Here is a 21219-nt window from a genome sequence, read left to right as displayed (position 1 = left end):
ACCCTTGATTCATATAACATTTACAAAAGGCCGTAGAATATTCTGCATTTCTCTCAAGTAAACGTCGATTTTAATTATTTAAGCCTAATTTCAGTTCATCCAAACGCCTACTATAATGGTTTTTTTTTCAGCTTTCGTCCGGAATTTTCAAAGCTCATATTAATTTTTCACATGAATTGATCTATTTACATAACATTTTATTTTCCAGTAGCAGGATTTTCAGACCCTAACCCTAACATTACATAAATATTTCAAACAAAACAGATAACACAAAATGCTGGGAGGAACCATCAGGGCATCCAATGTCAGCAATTTGGATGGGGATAGTGGCAATGCCAACTACCTGTTGTTAACATTTCGTGGATACAGCACGGGCTCTTCTCCCCGCTCATTGGGGCATCCTCCTGTTAGATGACTCGTTTTTTGACTCCAGCACTTTTGACTCCTGGCGATGCGTCTAAGCTGAGGTATTGAACGGATTTTCCAAGCATGGTTCCTTTGCACCTCTATAATGATGTTAAAAATTAATGTTTCATTATTTCGAAGAGATTTCAATTTCTAAAAGATAACACACGATTTAATACAGATTTATGACATGCTCCATTTTCACGTTCATAGCTGATTGAAATTGAAAACGAATGAAATTTCAATTCCTACTATCAATACACGCTGATATTTGTACACACTTTAAAACAAAAATATATGAACACATACCCATTTTATCCACTGAGAATTGCACATTTGTGAAATCATTGACAGTTATTCTGAATCACCCTGTAATATCATAATAATAAAAAAAAATATTTATATTTATATGGAATGAATTTTTGCAACCAAGTTTGAATTCTCGTCAAAAGTTCTTCGGAATTCTCCTCAAAATTTCCTCGGACTGCTTCAGAAATGATACTCACCCTATAATGCCCTTGAAGTCTTTCGAAGAATTAGAGTTCTCCTTATAATTCCTTTGGAACTGTTTTCAGATTAAAATTACCATGGAATTCCTTTTGACAAAAAAATTACCAAACTCCAAAAGCATCCGAACAACAATTCTAAGAGAATCCTCTCGTTGAAATCTTGTCAAGATACTTTTGGTGTTCTTGTCAGAATTTATTGAATTTGTGGTCAGATTTTCCTTATAATTATCATTAATTATTATTTTTGAATTCTCCTCAGAATTGATTATGAATTTTCCTCAGTGTTCCTATTAATTTCATTCGAGAATTTATCATGTAATTCTCATTATAATCGAAATCGAATTCTCCGTAGAACTACCATATAATTTTAATCACTCCCTTGGAATTATCCTTAGAATTCATTTGTAGTTCTCGTTGCAAAACCATAGGAATTATTCTCAGTGGAAAACCCCTTTTCAATACTTTTCTCAATGCCCAAGAGTTCTCATTAGGCTTCCTTTGGAATCATCCGAAATTTAAACGATATTATCTTGAAAATTCATAGTGTACAGTCCTGTATAGTCAAGTCCAAGAGCAACAATGTGTTCGTGGAATGTTTTCAAAGCCCAAAATCTTTAGTATTTCTATTGCTCAGGAGCATAATTCTTTCTCTAAACCAAAATTCTAAGGAAAATTTGATGCATTAGCCTTCCCTCTTCAACCTCCATCTTAATTTATAAAACAAGCTAACGTAAATTTTGTATAAATCAATGCAAAGTCCTACGACGGCTACGTTACAAATTCTGTAACTCATCCATGCAAAACCGTAAAATAATCTGTTCATGTTCTCGTTGGATGCAGTTATCGTAGATCCATGCCATATTGCGTCTCACTTGACGATCAAGAGTTTGATGAACTTTTCTCAGCCGTTACCGTTTCCTTCCCCATTTCCTAGAGACAAAAATAGAACGGCTTTCATCTCGCTTCTCTCCAGAGATCATCCGCGCGTGATCGCGTGTTAGTGACAATACATCCAACTACAACTACAGCACACGCTCGGAACCGGGGCGTACTCACTCCGGAAGAAAAAGATCATTGGCCCGTTACTTGATAGAACCAATTTACAACCGTGCATGCTCGTGAAGCGCCCTTTTCTGTACTGAAGACTTTCCTGGATGCTGGGAACCAGCCGGCCACTTCCAAGTCAAGCGGAGAGGCATTAAGATTTATGTGTTTATGTTCGATGCAACGCTGCATATGTTACCATTTTGTTGATCTTTATGTCGCTGCCATAGGTTTATTTATGTGCGCAAAGCAAAAAAGTCCTACACTATTGCAATGACATTTTGAAAGACATTTGAAAAGATTGCTTTGTATGTACTCGGGAATGAATGAATCGTGTGTTTCTGCGCAAATAGTAGCCTGAGAAAAAATGCGGCGGATGGCGATATGTAGCAGTAGGCTTTGCGAAATGCATTACGACCAGCGATTAGGATCCAATTACTTCGTATTTGGTTGTGTTTATCTTCTCCGTCGGGATCTCAAATAAAAACATGTAACAACCGTTATGTACAATTAAAATCAAACATTACGTTATAATCAACCCAACGTTGCATCAATTACGGAGCAATTAAGTATCAGCCGAAATCCCAGTCCGGTGATTGTCAAATTGTCACTCAATTATCGTCTCCTCCTTATAAGGACTCAGCAGCAGGCCATGATGCACTTTTCTTCCAATACGCAATCGCTTTCGCACTCCTCCGGTGTCTGCGATCGATTGATGAAACTCTCTTTACACGAGAAAGTTAATTGGTTCAATCAGTATTCGAGTCAGTTTTTGTTGTTGTTGTTATTGTTGATGAAAAGTCACCTCACCGCCATTCACCGAATCAAGTTCGTGGCTCCTTTCTTTCCGTTGTGTGTGCTCCGTTATGTGTGTGTGTGTGTGAGTTAATACTTTCAAATGGACACCTGTCAAATACAATCAGCCACCCCTCGGATGGCTGAAAAGGTGAAACAGAATTGCAAGTGCTAAGAGCCTCTTCGCGTTCGCTACAAAACAGCGCACGGGGAGTCAATTAGTGGTGATTGTTTTAATCCATATCGCCGGTCGAAGTGCGGCGATGGTGTCTTGCCCGGGGTCTCCGTTATTGACCTGTGGTGAAAATTTCGCACCGATCGCTACGCCACCCGGGTGAAAATTGATGTGTTAAGTGGATGGCAATCCGTTCACGGCATTCGGTAGAATCTGGAGCGTAAAGATAGCAGATCACCCGCAGGGATTTTATTGCATGGCTAGTGAAAGGGGAGTTCCTCAACATTAGCGAATTTTTTTTTTTCACAAATTATAGAAAAAAATTCCCCGCTTTTTTTACGGCACACTATGACGCACGTTTCACCATTAAGAGCCATGGAGTTTAATTATTAGCAAAGTTCTCGGCCTGCTGTGATGAACAATTTTACGACAATGATCACAGCTAGATGTTGTCTGTTGATGGTGTGTGTTTAGACGTTGTTATTACATGGCACGGCTTTCTCTTGTTTCTTAATGAAGATTTGCCGTAAAATTGGCAACATCTATTTCGCAGTCACCGGGAAGGAGTGCGAGTTATAAATCATGTCGCTTTCTACCTGCGACACATGATGTAATTGTCAGATTTTTTGTGTGCTGCTGATGTGTTGCATGAAACATTTATATTAAACCAGTAAGATGTAAGTTTGTTTAAAATCTCTCCTTCAGAATCAAATAGTACGAGTACGAAGCCTGTACCACCATTCCGAATCGACCGATATCTACAAAGTAGAACTTTGCCGCCGTGATGCCAATCTTCTTCTGCGAACGCAAAATCATCAGCTGAATCTCCTTCTGAACGGCCACGGGTTCCATGTACCAGGGATAGCTGTAGATCGTTTTGGCCACTTCTGCCGCCTGTGATTGCGAGACACACAAAAAAGACCCTCATAAAAACTTCATTGAATTAACGAACGAAACCACCGCTTACTTTTTCACTCAGTTCATCCCCATTGAAACAGTACGCAAACACTTCCACCATGAGGACGGTGAACAAGATTACCATATTGACGACATTCGGTCCGTACGTCTGTGGTGGGAGAATGGAGAATGGTGTGCAACCCATTAATAAATGCGAACTTTGATCCCACTTTGCGTCGCGAAATACTCACACTAGAGATGTAGAACATCATCAGACACGAGATGAGCAGACAGTTGACAAATTGCGATAGTAAGATGTGCTGCATCGTGTTCTCCAGCAGATCGGCAAATTCCAGTGCCGTCTGGTGCAGTTCGATAATCTCCAGCAGTTGATCGCGCCGTTGCCGCTGCTGCTCCTGGACGTTATCTTGATCTCGGAAGTTGGTCGGATTACCAAGATCTGCAATTTTGAGTGATACCAACTCGAACAGGGTCGCGCCGTAACGGATGATCGTGAAGAGTACGGTTCCCTTGACGATGCTGAGACAAGCCGAGCCGATGACGGCCGGCGTCAGCATCATCATGTAGATGATATAGTGCACCATGTTGCGTCGGGTGTCCAACCCATAGAACTTATTCTCCAGCGGCAAAACGAAGTCATCCGGCTCGGTCCCATTGGCAGCGGAAAAGTAGTTCACGAAGGTTGCCGTCATCGGTAGTGGAACGTAGAAGATCAAGCAGCTTCCTATGAAGCAGGCGTAGATTCGAGAATACCTAAAGATCCGCTCGTTGAAGTTGGTAACTGCATGCTGGCAGCTCGCAGGCTGACTCGGATGTGCAAACTTTCGGAACGTGTCCTGCAGTATGGTGATCATCCGGACGTAGGACTTGCGTCGAAAGGCAAACAGAACCATCGACGAGATGAAGTCGGTAAAGTAGATTAGCTCGGCGGTTCCTCGGGCGAACGAATCGAATCCCTCGCCTCCGTACTCCAGGCAGGTTTTCGGAGCGATGATCATGAAGGTCATCCAGAAGGCGACGCAGCCGAAACGGATAACTTTTCTGGGTTCACCCCAGAGGCCGAGGATCTCCATGGTTTGCAGACCGACGGGAAAGACGTCCAGATTGTTTCGAAAGCAACGCTTGAACAACATCGTGGCGGGCGGCAGCGGCGACTATGCGGAATTGTCGTGCTGGGTTTCATTTTATTCCGAATATGGGGAAAGCTTCTACCATCATTAGGAAGCCATCAGTGCATAATTGAGTCGGTGTCGTATGTTTGCAAACGGGTGTGAATTTTTGATTTTGTCAAGCGACGTGTGGATGGCCTTCAACTTAAGGATTTATTCAAGGTGACGGCTCATAAGTAATTAGAAAATGGTTTATTTTTCTGAGAATATCCCTGTTCTGATTGATGTTGGTGTTCTTTCTTTCTTCTTACCTAATACAAGGAACGATTTCTGTATTGAAGGCACACCACACCGTATGAAAAATTCACGTAAATTTCTGCGAATATAGCGCACACGTTAAAGAGAAAGTTCTCCAGCGCTCCGAAAAAAATAATAACGTTTTGATTTTTATAAAAATATTGGAAAAGATATCAAACATCTAAGTAAATAATTTTTTTTTCTCTACATTTTTAAGAAAATTCAATTCATTTTACGGGTTAATTTTTTCAGGAATCTATGGAAAAAACTGGTTTTCTTAGATTTTTGATAATTTTTCCCAAAATTTTTAGAATAAAGGGAAAACAAATTGTTTTAGGGATGGTGAACTTCCTTCTAGATTTAGTGTAATTTTACACGATATTTCATGTAAATTTAAGTGAATTATACAAACTTGTGTACAAACTTGTAAGCAATTTCGATGTTTATGCCATCTATAGCTTAAACGAGAAGAGATTTTACGTGATAGTTAAAACTATTATTTTTTTTTCTGAGTAGTAAATATAAACGATTTTAGATGTTACGTCTCAGAATTCCATGGATCTTCGCATAACTGTTCACTAGGAGCAATCAAGCAAATTTGTGGTGGAATTCGGCCATGTTGACTCTCGCCCAATTTTTCTAAATGGCGTATTCGTTAGTTTTCAATAAATCATTGCATGAAAACGGTTTATCTAAACGAATTGACGGTTGAGAGAATATTGTAGTTGACGGAGCTTTCTTTTTATTCAGTGAAATATTGCTCAATCATTAATAATCATGGTGATTTTTTTTAAGCCGGCGTCGGTGGTGTAGTGGTAAGCGTGACTGCTTTCTAACACCCCGATGGGTCTGGGTTCAATCCCAGCCGAGGTCGGTGGGATTTTTCTGAGGCATAAAAACCTCTGGTCACGTCTTCCTTCGGAAGGGAAGTAAAACCGTTGGTCCCGGCCCATGTATGTGTTGAATGGGTGCGATATCCTACGCAGGTGTGGAAACTGCCTTCCTGCACATTCGATTGCCGTCAATGGATGGCAATCGATGTCCGTCGGTGATTGGCACTAGATTGCAGATCAGAGACCGACGTTAAATGAAGGAAAAAAGATTTTTTTTAAATTATTTTGAAGTGAGTTTTTCCAGACATTTCAAATTAATCGGATGTTTGACTTGGGAAACTTGTGGAAATAGCTTAATTTAATTTCTGGAACATGATAAAAAATCATGCACAGAAAAAAATTCTGAATTTTAACTATCGCGTAAAATCTCCCTTCGTTTGATTTTGAGCTACACTTGGCATAAACAGTGAAATTAATTACAAGCTTGCATACAATATTGCTAATTTATGCGATATTGCGCTTAAATTTTCACGAAATATCGCGTAAATTTATGCCAAATCTAGCGTTAATTTTATGTCTTTCGAACGGTGTGGCTTAGAGTAAAACAAAATTAGCGCTGTTGGTCATATTATCCCATGGAGCGTATATTGTTTGTTATGGGAAACCATCCACATTTTAGAAAAAAAAAATTCAGGCATGTTGGATCTTGTAATTTTATTCAAAATACCGCTTTTGATATTTTTCAATAAATTGTAATCTCAGTATTCACTCGGCTGTCGACAAAAGCAGACCACTCTCAATGTGTGTCACGCGATCGTCTGTCTACTCGGCAGCAACCATTGTGTGGTCCTCCTCATTGTTCTTCATCAGCAGTTCTTCCAGTCGATGCGTCGTCGACTTTGGAAAGCAATTGTTTCTTGATGAATGTGTGAGTGCTAACCACGTTTTGCGTCCATTGCTGCAATGGAAGCACTCTGACCCCCGTTGGCGAATTTGCCATACAATGAAACCACTGGAAGCGGCTCCCGTTCTGGTAGAGGAGGCTTATTGGATAGCGGAAGATAAAATGTTTATTGTGTTATACCTTTTGACTATAGTTTTAAGATGTATTGTATAGTGAACAAGAATCCTCGGCTCTGTAAAGTTAATACGGTTGAGCATTATCAAATAAAGTAATTAATGACAACAAAATGTAGCACGAAAACGCCACTTCTGATCTAAATGAAGTCTTAAACAGAGTTGTTGAGAAAAGGAAAAAATGAATTAAAATGTTTTCAAATGTTGGTCCGCGAAATTGCATTAAAAAGCGTACTTGCAAAATTAAATTACTATTCTACTTTCACAAACCATAAATAGACAAATGCATGGAGGACAGAAACAAAAAACAATAAAATGTACCAAAGCAATAGTCGATTTTCTCTTCGTGTGGATCGGATCCCAACCATCGTACGTAGTGTCATTTGTTGCCATTGCTATCAATAATTCAAACCTCCAGGAATTTATCTCTTTTGGAAAATCTTGGTGACAGGCTTAAAGCCTTTGGAAGATGATGATGACGTGCAGGCAGCTGGATCAGCAAATCGGACCGGACAATCCCATATTCTTCGGTTCAATGATTGGGCACTCGCTAGAGTCTCGGCCCGTCTGCTGCTGGACTGGTGTGTGCGACAGGTTCGATGGCCGCAGAATATCAGTGTCCACCCAGCTAAAGCTCCTCCTCTTTTAGTTTTTCTCGTTAAACTCCTTCTCTCAACAAGTAAAGGTAAATCTTAGCCTTTAACAGAAAGACCCTTTACACTTTTTTCGGCAAATTTATGATCCTGTTTCACGTCATGGTTCTTCTCTATGCCTGTTCAGATACATGAGAATGTTTATTTATTTTTTCTACTGCGCTAAACCAAACGAGTAGAAATAAGAAGGGATGTCAGCTACGCGCTCTAATAATTGTAATTGTAATTTCATGTTTTTTGGTGGTCCTTCAAAATGTCGAACAGCAGAATTGCAACCAGCAAGTGTAACCCAAGAACCAAAACCGGTACAATGCTAGTTTTCATTGCTATGACGATGACTGAATTAAGGGGCTTAAAAGCCGAGGGGTGAAAGTCAATGCTCTTCATCGATTTCCTCTTTTGTTGACCATGGCTTCACTAACCTTTTTCGCACTATTTCTGCTATGCTCTTCTATCATTCACAACACAAAACGTATCAATGAATGTTAAAGAAACAGAAAGTCGATGAAAATCATTTGCACCCCTGTATCCAAGTTTGGCTACAAGATTTGAACTCTGGAAAGCATTTTATGTGGTCGTTGGGGACGTGTGGTTCTGAATATGGCGATGAGTGTGCGAAATGCTACACAATTGCATCCTCCCTATTTGCCCGAAGATCTGAGGCGAATGCCACTTCGACTTGTTTCGTCTACTAACGACTCTCTGACGACTGTGCTGGGGAAGCAGCATATGCATGTACGTAATTGGTGGATTTGTTAGTTATTTCGACGCTTTTGGACAATGCTTGACATTTACCACTTTTTCAATAGTTTCTTGTTGAATCAACAGTCGGAAGCATTGCTATCGATGTGTAGAAATATTTCTGATCGATTTAAGATAAAATTATTGGAATTGGTCCAGGGGCAGCTGAGTTATTAACGTTCAAAATCTTTCATAATTTCGTTACATATTCCCTTTTCTCAAAGTGTACTCCCATATAGAAATCACAGACGTAGTCCTACGTCAAAACTCGGGAAAACAGTTGCAACGAACAAAGAAGAGTATCAAAGTGTGCCAAGGTCATTCTGAGCAGAATTTAGAGTGAATTTTTAAAAGAATTCAGAATAAGACTCCTTGATAAATCTGAGCAGAATTTTGTAACATTTCTGAGTTGAATTGCATGGAAATTTGAGGAGAATCCTAGTGAATTAAGAAAGAAACCATCAGTGAATTGTTATGATTTTTTAGGAAATTCTGAAAATAATTTAAAGGAGAATGAATCTAATGTAATTCCGGAGAAATTTACAAAGAAATCCTGTAAATAGTTCTGAGAGAATTATCAAGGCAGCAAAATAATCGACAAATTTGAAAGATTTCGGATGCAGATACAAAATCCTAATGTAAAATCCTAGAAAAATGTTGCTGTCATAGTAATGACCCATCTAATTAAGTACCCCCTTCCGTTAAATCACATTAGGTTTTATGCTAAACTAAAAACTAAAAGTAATATGCTTTCAAATAAAGGTCGAAGATCTACTGACAGTTTACAGATTTGGTTGAAAATCCTGTTTAATATCAACATGAAGCTTTAGTGTGATAATTTATTAGCTAGAGAAAGTTCTGAAGAGGGTAGGTTGATAGTTCTGCTAGAGTACGGCAGTATGAAAATTGAATAGAAGTTGAAAATGAGCCAAGGGCCATTAATACGACAGTACTAGTCAAACGCACACTCCTTTACCTAACTCACACATGAATGGATGAGGAGACTTGAAGTATTTCTTCAAATCTACAGGCAAAATAGGGCGCGTTTGACTTGCTCATATACTGTCTGCGGCTGTGGAATAGTTCTAGCGACATTTAATCACTACTGACAGTTGTTGAAAGTTCATTAACTATGCCTTCGAATGAAAAACATATTGTCATTGAATTCTCTAGGGGTTCTCTTTAAAATTAACCAAGGTTGCAAAGACTCATTTCAGCTAAAATAATGTTTTTCGGAATAATAAAACCAAAAGATGGTATGATGGCATGTTTTACTCGTAACTTACGAGAAGAGGTTACAAAGTATGCGTTGGAATCATAAAACCTGTAAATTTTGCTTTCTAAGAGTCACAATCAGCGATTTGCTGATCGCTGAGTGAGTGAGTGAGTGAGTGAGTGAGTTTGTGAAAAATCGCTGATTGTGACTCTCATGAAGTGAAATAAACAGGTTTAATATGTCAAACACATTCTTTGCAACCTCTTCTTGTATCCTACCAATTCAAAATTTTATCATGGCATCTAATTATTTCATAATTTAGAAAAACATGAGAGAGAGAAGGATTAGTATTTTCCATTTAATTCCACTACTTTATTTGCTTATCCTTGACAGATACGCGTATTTCGTCTACAATGTGCAGACTTCTTCAGTGTCTTGTACTAATACTCGAGTATTAGTACAAGACACTGAAGAAGTCTGCACATTGTAGACGAAATACGCGTATCTGTCAAGGATAAGCAAATAAAGTAGTGGAATTAAATGGAAAATACTAATCCTTCTCTCTCTCATTATACAGGTATTCCACTAAGACGCCCACATTCATCAGGATTAGAAAAACATTGTTTTAGCTGAAATGAGTCTTTGCAACCTTGAAATTAACCTGATGTTCTCATAGAGATTCGCATACAATTCTCATAATCATCTAGGAAATCTTCTTGACCTTCTCCTCCTTAACTTCCCTTGAAGCTATTTTAAGAATAACATAAGAATTTAGTCCCGAACTTCTCCCCAGGAATCACAAGAAATTCATCTCAGAATTCCTTAGAACTTCATCTCAGAATTAGGTTGGAATTCTGGTCCTTACAATCAGATTTTTACATTTTTTTTTAAGGAATTCCCCTCAGCATTTTGACGTAGGACTACGTCTGTGATTTCTATATGGGGGTACAACTTGTGAAAACTGAAAATGGAACATGTAACTTAATTATGAAAGATTTTGAACGTTAATAACTCTGCCAATTTCAATAATTTTATCACCAATCGATCAGAAATATTTCCACGCATCTGCTAGATTTAAGACTTTACCTTTGTTTAAAATGTCACTATTGAAAATTGCACGAATGTGCAACTGTTGCTATGATAGTCAAAATTATCATCGATTGCCTTCGAAAAGCGATTTCCCTAACACAGATTTCAATGTTGAATTCCATCCGGTCTCACCAAACGGTGTTTATACAATCACCGCGTCGTGAGTGGTGGTGTTCTCCAGTACACAACGAAAGGCTCCCCACTAGCAGCGAGCTGCAGCCCACATGAGCATCCATAGAAGGAGGAAGAAGCCGCACCGCTATTGATCGGAATCAGTAGCTCTTCGTGAGTCGCTGTGGGCCATCTAAGTCAAGTGCTATTATATCACTGCGTAACGAAGAAGCTAAATATCATGTATTTTATCGTGTCGCCCAAAGGATTCGATCATCAAATCTACAAACGCGTTTTTTTTCTTCTCATGAATCCGTTCCACCAAGTGCGAAATCTTTCGCCAAGAGCCCGGATAATTTGTGGACCGATTCATGCCACCATTAACCTCCTTTTCGATACAATTACAAAGTTGCAAGAACCATTGCTGCCACCATACACCTATTTTCCTACATTCACACATCTGGTTGGCGATGCTAATAAAAAGGCAAACTTAAGCTTATCCACTTTGAACATTTCCTGCCTGGCCAAATGAAATACACTCAAACATTCGCAGTTTAATGCAAACCGCCGACGTTATGTGACGCGATTCTTAATAAAATGCTTTCAACTCATCATCGGGGCTCGGTTGATCGCTTGTCGTGGGATCGGGTTGGGTTGCGCGTTGGTATTGGGAAATCGTAAATTAATCAAAACGATATTTCATATGACTTCATCACCCTGTTTTTGCTTATAGCCCTGCTGTTGACATAGATTGTGATATGTGCTGCGGGAAGATCTCCTCTCGTACGTTTCAATGCTATATGTATGTAGACATAGAAGCGAGACTTGTGAATCATTGGAAGCCCAATATATTAATAAAGATTTATGCATAGCAATATAGAAAGTAACGACGATTGCCACATTAGAATAATTGACGTATGCGCGCGCGAGACTTTACGTTTACGACTTGGAGTAGGTACTGAAACGAACAGTCAAGCGCGGAGACTTAACGAGATCAAAACAGTGTGTCACAAAGTTATGGAGCCCAATCAAATTCCCCCTTCGGGGGTTTCAAACTTTCACGGCTGCCCCGTTTATGCTGCTCAAATCTAATTTAAATTTTATTCAAACTTAATTCCGCAATCTCTCTACTCTAGTTAGTTTACCGAGGGAGGAACACATTCCTCGACGGAGCAGCCCTCGTTTGCGAAAACGACGACTACGACGTTGGGTTCGAAGTAAGTGATGAATTTGCATATGGCCAACACAACCAGAAACCGCACGATCGCAATGGTTTTTGCATAATTTTTGCGGTGCGGATTCCACTCCACATTCACTCTTTCCCTCAGCTTCAGATCTCGATCTGCGCCGTCATCTTCCATCGTCGTAATCCCGATAGAGGTGATGGATGGGTAGCGAGCGGTCATTAGAGTTGACCGAACACTACACAGCTGTAGTATTTTACGAGAAGAGTGAGATTTTTGTCCTACCTTGACCCCATTTTGGCTTTTCGGTATGATGCTCGGGCTGATGCAGTTGAGGAGAAAGAAAATTTTCCCCATAAAAAAATTGCATGCATAAAAAGTGGAATGACCGCAACGAAAGAAACTGTGCGAAATCGATGGCCGACCAGACGTCTGCGGAGGCGTCAGTTGGGTCGTTAATGGGATCTTGTACTTTTCGGGGTGCTTTGAATGTCAGCGTACGTGCAAGTACTTTAGATTGGTTCGGTCAGACAGAGACATTAAATCCAGAGAACGAGTGAGGAAGACAGACGGAGAGCATATGAGACGTAATTGCGGATTTGCGAATTACGGCGTCCAAATATTGTGCGGTGTTTCGTTTTATGAGCCCAGACTCGTCAAACGTGTGAAAATGTTTCGTATTAAGACGTTCGATTTGATTGGTTTTCGTGGTGCCCCCTCTCCCGATGACGATTTAGACTCTTACAGTTGGGGAGCCTACTTGTTAATTCTTAATTATTTAAACTATAGGTATTAGGTCATGGGCATGAGCATGATTGACTGCCCGCAGAATACCAACAGACGATGCTTGAGAATAGATTACATCCTCAATGTTAAAACATGGTGATCTCAAACCGGCCGTGTCTGATTATGGAATCGGTAGGAATGTGTTGACAATTCAGGGCTGTGGAGTGTGTAGTCTGATGCATTTTTGAATGTGAGGAGTCGAAGTCAGTGTCAAAAAAAGGATCCGACTCCGACTCCGAATTTTAAATTAGATCATCCCAAAAGTTGGTCCATGAGCACCTTTTATGGTTCAGGGTCAATTTGATAAAATTGAAATGTCTATCATGAAAACTAACATTGCTGTTTAATGTTTTTAGAAACATTTTTTTTAATTTCCATAAAATGTCTGAATATTGCTATTTCTTAATTGAGGCGGAAAATAGCTATTTGTGCAACAAGTTGCAAATGGAGATCTTTCAGCAGCTCGTTGTCCTTCACTATATCACTTCCAGTTCCTGCTAGTCTCCTGAATGTCTCCCATGTTATTTCTGATGTGTTTCACGATATATCGACATAGGATGATCTTGAGCTCCTAGTTGCGTCTTATAGAACCGTAACACCATTGCGGAAAATTTACATTGCCCATCTCCGGGTATTTTCTTAACGAGCATCACTCCATTGTCGTATCGCATGTGCTTCATTTTGCTGTTCTCCTTTTACTTTTACTTTTTCGACTCCATGGTATCGGAAAAGATATAGATATATACAATGGTTTGATATAACCACAACGGGATGGCCGTTCAGCATGGTTCAACGGATGTGAAATAAGGGAACATTTAAATTTAACACGATTTAAAGTATTTCAATGCAACATTACATATCAAGAACAACATGTGAAAAGGGCATACAAGCTTTTTGTAAGCAAACATTCTTATGCCCTTTTCTTGCCACCCATATGACACCAACGCAAACCATCAACATCGCCGGATAGGGGAAGGTTTCCCCTTCCCGATGATGTTGTTAGTTTGCGTGGGCGACCCTCGGTTGGCGAGAAGAGGGCCTACAAATGTTGTTTTTTACAAAAAGCTTGTATGCCCTTTTCACATGTGGCTCTTGATTTGTTCACTAGCAATTACCATATGTTATCTTAACTAATTTCTGAAATAATTTACTTGTGTTTTATAGAATTAGTATCAATGTTCCGTCATATCGTGTCTTCGTCAAGTGATATTCGCATGCGCTACATTTCGCACATAACAAGGTTCATCACTTACTCACACAAGAAATCTGCCTCGACCAACCTGGCAGAACGTGCCCTAATTCTTACTGAACCAAAGAGCAGGGTTGCGTTGACCCTCTCCGATTTGAACCAAAATTGTCAACCAGGAAAATCTGGAAATTCCGGAAAAATTCGGGAAAATAATCTTTTTCAATTGTTTGCATAATTTATGAATTTAACATAAGAGATAATGACACATATTTCAAAATTGTAAATAGTCAACACTTATTCCGTTCAAACTAAAACTTCTACGCAGTTAAAAATGTGCTGCAAGTTGATCAAAATTTACCTAAGTAAGGGTTTAGTAAATGTATTGGGTATTTATCGTTATTTTCATGATTTTTTTAATCAATTGGATTGACGATAGCGACGTGATTCGTTGGTTGCATAATCGAGTAAAAATTGAGGTGTCGTGGCTAACTGCTGAGTCGCTTTCAAGTATAATTACTGGAAGTTTGATGGAGCAAATCAATCTTTGCGTTACACAAAATTGTGTTGATATTGATAGTAAGATATGTGCTATATTTTAGTAAATAAAATTGATCCAAATGGGTAGAATCTGTGCCAAAAACGGCTCACTTACTGATTTTAGGTATAATGGTCGGTGAGAACGTTTTCTATGTCTATGTGCAGTGATCTGCTTGGTAGAATCAACGTTGGATCAGCTAAGCCGCCAAAATGCAATTGCAATCTTTTTTAGAGTAAAGTGAAAGTTGCAATACTGACTGATTCTAAAAAAGATCAAAGATTCCTGTAATAAAAATAATCTCGCAATTTCTGTCATCATCCCAGAGAAAATTAAAGATTGACAATTTTCAAAGTTTTATCACAGCTACTATGTCTATACTTATGGTATTCTGTTGTAGAATGAAGTGCTATGATAAACATTCAAAATGACCAAAATTGGTTTTTACGATCAAGATTTTAGAGGAATTTAAAGAATTTATACAGGATTTTGTATTTTAATACATTCATACAGAAGTATCAACATTTAATGGGGCTCAATAAATTGCAGCGGTTTGAAAAGCTTATCAGTCCGCATCGTGCTCTCTTGCCATGTGGATCTATTTGCTTTTTGTTGAAGGAAATGTTAGTGCTACCTTAAGCTACAACACTTTTTCAGTGCTCAACCTAGTAACTCAAGTAAAATTTCTACCTTGTTTGACACTTATTTTTCTTCGATCCTTGTTTGGACCCTATCCGAGGTAATCCTGCTTGGCCATCGACTTGGAAAATTTCTCTTCTATCCTTTGGATTCTTATAGTAATCTGCTTAGAAGTTGTTTTGGAGAAACTTGGCTCTGCCGCCATGGCCTTTAAGCGCAACAGAAAAGGGCAATCGCTTGATCCCTCTTCTGATGAAATGCAATTGAGCAATCAATTTGAAATGCTTACGGATGATGATCATCCAAGAAAAATTTCTGTCTTAATGCCAAAAAGTAAATGGTTCCCCCTATTGTTGTAACCACTTCCTATTTCCATGCTTTTCGCAAGGAACTTTTGATCTTCGTTCAATTTAAGTTTTCACTTTAAAATGGCCGTCGGGGGAATGCCGTGTATTGGCTGAAACGTTAGAAACGCTGTTCAAGGTTGTCTGGATAGGTCTGGCCAGTGATGAATCCCTGGATCAGATTAAAAATGACTCGACAAAATTACTTGAAGTTGAGCCTGTCCAAGTAATTAAAATGAAATTGAAATCCCGTCCTGGCGATTCACGCAACTAGATTTCCAATGATTTTATTTAGTTCACTTCAAGGCTAGTGAACTAAGCAACTTAAAGGCCTTGGAAAAAGCTAGCCTTATGCTCCATGTCCGAGTGAAGTGAGAACACTTAAGGAAGACTGGAGGAAATTTCCAAAACCTCACCCAGTGCCGTAAGTGCCAGGGATGGGGTCACGGAACCACAAATTGCTATAGCCTGCCAAATGCATGAATTGTGGTGATTTTTCTGACGCTATGGACGACTGTCCTGTGAAGGAAGATCTTAAGAAATTTAAGTGTTCAATTTTTTGGGAACGCACAACGATCCTACAATCTCGTTCTAGGCGACAGAGATAGGAAACGCTCCACGTTCCCGACCAGGTGCAAACTACTCTGTTGATTACTCCGTGCTGATTTCGGTTCTGATCACCTTCCAGTAACTTTTGAAATATCCCAAGAAATAATTTGTAATCCCAACAGCTTCTTTCAATTACCATAGAGCTGATTGGGAGCAATATCGAACATTTATGGAATATAACTTCGATCCAAACATTCCTTTGCAAACCAAAGATGAAATTAATTATGCTCTTGAATCTCTGACTTCTTCTATAGTTGAAGCAAGAGCTGCCTCAATACCAAAATGCGAGGTTAAATTCGATTCAATTATAATAGACGACGATCTGCCGCTCTTGATCCGTCTGAAAAATGTCCGTAGGAGGCAATATCAAAGAACACGCGATCCAGCCATGAAAGTTATCTGGCGGGATTTGCAAAAACAAATTAAAAAGCGATTCTCTGCTCTGAGGAACAAAACTTTTGAAAATATTGTTTCTTAATTAGACCCGAGTTCCAAATCCTTTTGGAAACTCACAAATATTTTGAAAAAAAAAAAACTCAAAAGCCTATTTCAGCGCTTAAAAAAGGTGGTAAAATTTTGATCACAAATTCGGAAAACGCTCAGAAACTTGCTAAGCAATTCGAGAGTTACCATAATTTCAGGTTGGGTCTTACTAGTGCTATTATTATCCTCAAAAAATCAATCAATCATTTTCTTAGCCATACTTAATCTACCGAAATTTGTTGAAGTACATTCTAATTGTATTTTGTTCGAATAAGCGTCGGAGTGGGTTATTTTGAATTCAGAGGAGTCGGAGCTGGAGTCGGCTGGTTTAGATCCGGCTCCAAAACCTGGTTGACATGATACTCGATTTGATGAAATCCCCTTCACTTCCACGTGGATTGTGGATAGAAGGTTGGGTTTGCAGTAGTGTCCGCTGAATTGAAGTGATGTGTTCATTTTATGGTATAATAAAGCAGTTAAACGAATAATCTTTTGATCAGTATGCAAAAACGGTCACTCTAAGGCCACCAACCCTCTGTATTACAATACACCACTTATTATCTAGTTGCTGCTCTAACCATTCAAACCCGAAGACGGCGATGACGATTGTGGTATATTGGTTAAGCTGCCACCTGATAACCATCAGCTCATAATTACCAGCACAATCCACCTTCTTGTTCCCCTTCTCTCGTCATAAAACAGAATTCGACAAATTTGACACTAAACAGTTGACTGCGTTGGAACAATTCAACCAATCACACCTGCATTATTGGCAACAACCATCACGACCTTCACGCTCAACGATGCATCGCTCGCCGACACTTCATTCAGAGACACACTCAGAGGGTACCTTACGTTCAATAATTCCACATTCAAAAATCGATTGTCATAAACACCGTTCGATCGTTGTTGGGTCCCATTCAAGCGTGCTGCTCGATTAGATCGTGACATTTCAAATGCACTCGTAAATCGACATCCCCCTTCGCTTTTGGAACGTCGTCGTCCCCATAAAAGTGCGGAAAAACATCGCTTTCGTGACAAAGTTTTATTTTTTTGTTATCGACGAAATAGTTGCGCCGTAACGCGATGCTTCCAAAACGGCGTTCCTCATGCGTGTAATAAACAGGCCTCCGAAAATTGGAACTCCGAGACCCTAATTCGTGGGTCTCCCGTTCATTTTTCGACTGATGAGAAAAACCACAAAAGGGTCAGCCGGAGAGGTATAGTTTTTTTTTTTGATAAATGACCTAAGGGTGAACAAAGCATCGCGGCCCTACATATGCAGTGACTTGCGGAAGAATCTATTCGAAATAGCAAAATAATTAGTATAATAGTAGCACCTGAACTTCCTCCGGGTTGAGGGCTGATGGCGAGAAGGGTGAAATAGTGCTGTCAGCACGGAATTCTCCACGCTTGTCTCCGGCGGTCGGTTTGAAACGGAGGAGAATGTTTGCCGCAGGCTGGTTCATGCAACAATTGTAAAATAGCCCTCAGGGCAACTATTGTAAAACGGTCTACACTGATTGACGACAAATAAATAAATAAATAGAGATTTCATCATATCGGGTTTGAACCAGTCTAGTCTCCGAGGAAGGTGCTTTATGTAAATTTCGTTTTAATCGTCGGAACTCGCGAGCTTCACCTTCGCCCCGCTCGCTGTCCGACTGACTGACCCTTAACCAATTGTGTGGTTGGTGGCAGCTGTGTAATCGAAAACAGTAATTACGTAACTCTTTCTAATCTAGGTTTTTGCGTGTGAGCTATGCCATTGGTACCCTATAATCATCATCCGGTTTTCCCTCCTGTTCGAAGAATCGTTTTCCCCTGACTAGCAGTAGCAACGGTATTAATATCAGCTTTCAGAGATAGGTCAGTCAAATTATAGGGGTGGGAAAAATGGTTCGAATTCGATTGCTGTTGCTTTCTGGTTCGCCTGTATTGACAAATTAGTTACGGGATCAGTCAATCAAGCCAAAACGTGCGCCAAGTTCGATGACCCGTCGTCATTCGGATCCCATTCCACAGAGTCCTTGCAGTGATGCAGCTCCCTTTTTTATTTACTTTACTTAATTCCGAGACAGATGTTTGAAATTATCCGACACCATGACGACGGCGACTGCTCCGGCATAAGATGATTTAGAGATGCATTCCCTTTGTTTGTCCTACAATCCCGTGCTGCGTTGATACCCGGACAAGCATGTGGGAGGGTGGTGCCGTGAATTACAACCGTCGTCGTCGTCGTCGTCGTCGTTTGTGCATTCGAGCTGTAATAATAAAAATGCAGACAATTGCCATAAATGGTGGGATGCTGCGGGTTTTTGTTGTCCACAAATTCCCACCAACGACGACGCTATGATGGCGGTGATGGAAAATGTGATGCTTATTTTAAAAACGGCCTCTTAATGATATCTATCTGTTTAATTATTTTCGAAACGTGCGAATGCGAGCAGCTGTGATGATATGATATTTTTGGGGGCGTTTATATGAAATGGAAAGCCAGACAGACCATTCATCGTGGTTCACTCTCACTGTCTGAGTTGCACTGTGTCTGTTTAAATAATATTAGGAAAATTTGACATTAACTAATGTTTCTCTCTTTTGTTTCTATTTTCAGGTAAATATCATTAACGTAACGTTTTGCGTGTGGCAACTTTTGTGGTAAGATCAACTCCATATCATAACCGCCGGCTGCTGGAGTTGCGTGAATTTTCACGGTATGATTTTCGTATTAATTTAGTTTTGATTATGATAGGATTTTCGTATGCCTCAAGAGCAACATTTATTCAAGATGGGCCGAGAAACGATCTTGGGACTAAAACAAAATCACTCTGCATTTTATTTTTTTCTGAAACACGTTTGATTTGCGTGGTGAAAAAAATCTTATCTTACTGTTAATTATTATTTTGAAAACGTATAATAATAGCCGTAATTTTAGGGTTTAAAACTAAACATTGATGAACAATTTTTTTCCTGAGAATTTAGTAAATATATTTTGTATTTGTTTTTAATTTAACTTTTTCTCGAATCAATTGCATGCATGATTTGTGCTTAATTGATAGCAGACTTAAGCAGTGCTGACGCGTAACTACTTTGAAGTACCTGTTCAACATGTTCAATAAAAAAGTTCTATTTCTAAAAACTTCAGATAAGGCCTTCGAACTTCATGCAAGTTCTTCAAAATTCGGGAAAGTCTTACAAGTTTCAGGAAAATCCTGTGAACTACTGTGATGATCTACGACGGTCAGGAAATCTCTCCGAACCTTCAGAGAAGTTCTACAAATTTCAGAGAAGTCTTACAAACTTAAGGGAAGTCCTTTAACCTTCGGGGAATAACTACGAATTTTTCAGAATTTGCTACAGATTTAATGTAACTTCTACGACATTTAGGCATTGCTTAAAACTTAAGGATAATCCTATGACACTTATGGATTTTTCCGAGCTTCAGAGAAGTCTTCAATACTCTTGGGAAGTCCTCTGATCTTAACATAGTTCTCCAAGTTCATAAAAGTTCCTAGAACTTCCGAGAAATCGATTGAACCACAGGTAGTTCTACGAAATTCATGGGAGCTCTCCAAACTTCAGGGAATTTCCAAGAAATTAAGGGAAGACCCACAAACTTTTGGAAAACCCTTCGAAATTAAAAGATTATGAACATGAGCTCTTCTAAATTTAGGGTCCTTATATATTCAGATAAGTCCTTCAAACTTCAGGGAAATCCTCAGATCTTCGAGAAAGTTCTTCGAACTTGAAGGAAGTCTAACGAACTTCTGAGAATTTCTACGAACTTCGTGGCACTTCTACGATATTTAAGAAATTCCAATGAATAAAAAAAAACTCCGAACTTCAGGAAAGTCCTAAGATCTTAAAAAAAAGTACTTCGAACTTCGGGAAAGTCTCATGAAATTCAGGCAATACAAACTTCAGGAAAGACCTTAACGCTTCAGGGAAGTTCGACGAACTTTAGGGAGTTTCTATGAACTTCAGCAGTCAGTCTTTTTAATAATAAGAGTTATTAAACCAACGCTGTTTATGAAATCTTTTATTCATATGATTTTGAAATCATGTTGTAATCAAAATTCTGCTAAATAAGATCCTTAATCGTTGACAATTTGCGGAAAATTTAAACAAACTGGAAATCCGTAAAATTGTTAGAAGCAAAGGTTTGTTTAAAGAGACCTTGAGATAAACTAACCTGTTGGCTAAAATTCTCAATAATAAAGTTAAAAAAATCGCAGTTTCAAAAACAGACATCTCAAGATATAGGGGTTTATAGATCTCTAAATTTCAGACATTAGATAGGGCTCCGCGCTAGTCCGTCGTATATCAGCTTTTCTTCGTCATACACCCCTAAAATCGCTCATTTTACGGGTTATCGCAAATGTTTCAGTGCCAATCGTAATAAATCTTGTAAGCAGTCTTGTAAGCGGTCACGGTAGTCGACACATTTTCTGTGATAATCGACTGCCTTTGCCTCCGAC

At 39.2% G+C, this 21219-nt stretch overlaps 2 protein-coding genes across 4 annotated transcripts in view; one reads left to right on the top strand and one right to left on the bottom strand.

Moving 5' to 3' along the window:
* klar (klarsicht) overlaps nucleotides 1-21219 on the top strand; it is a 607418-nt gene that overhangs the window by 316160 nt on the left and 270039 nt on the right. The gene's annotated exons all lie outside the window — the stretch shown is intronic.
* On the bottom strand, nucleotides 3615-4953 carry LOC135715202 (uncharacterized). The gene is made up of 3 exons (XM_065238578.1): nucleotides 4077-4953; nucleotides 3896-3994; nucleotides 3615-3822 (listed from the first exon to the last, which is right to left on the bottom strand). The coding sequence occupies exons 1-3, from the start codon at nucleotides 4917-4919 to the stop codon at nucleotides 3616-3618; spliced, it is 1149 nt and encodes a 382-aa protein (XP_065094650.1). The 5' UTR covers nucleotides 4920-4953; the 3' UTR covers nucleotide 3615.

The sequence above is a fragment of the Ochlerotatus camptorhynchus genome, unplaced genomic scaffold (assembly GCF_037179485.1).
Source record: "Ochlerotatus camptorhynchus isolate MF236.1 unplaced genomic scaffold, CSIRO-AGI_Acam_v1.1 ptg000045l, whole genome shotgun sequence".
NCBI classification, from domain to species: domain Eukaryota; kingdom Metazoa; phylum Arthropoda; class Insecta; order Diptera; family Culicidae; genus Ochlerotatus; species Ochlerotatus camptorhynchus.
The sequence above is the reverse complement of the archived record's forward strand: the minus strand, read 5'-3'. Positions and strand labels throughout refer to the sequence as shown.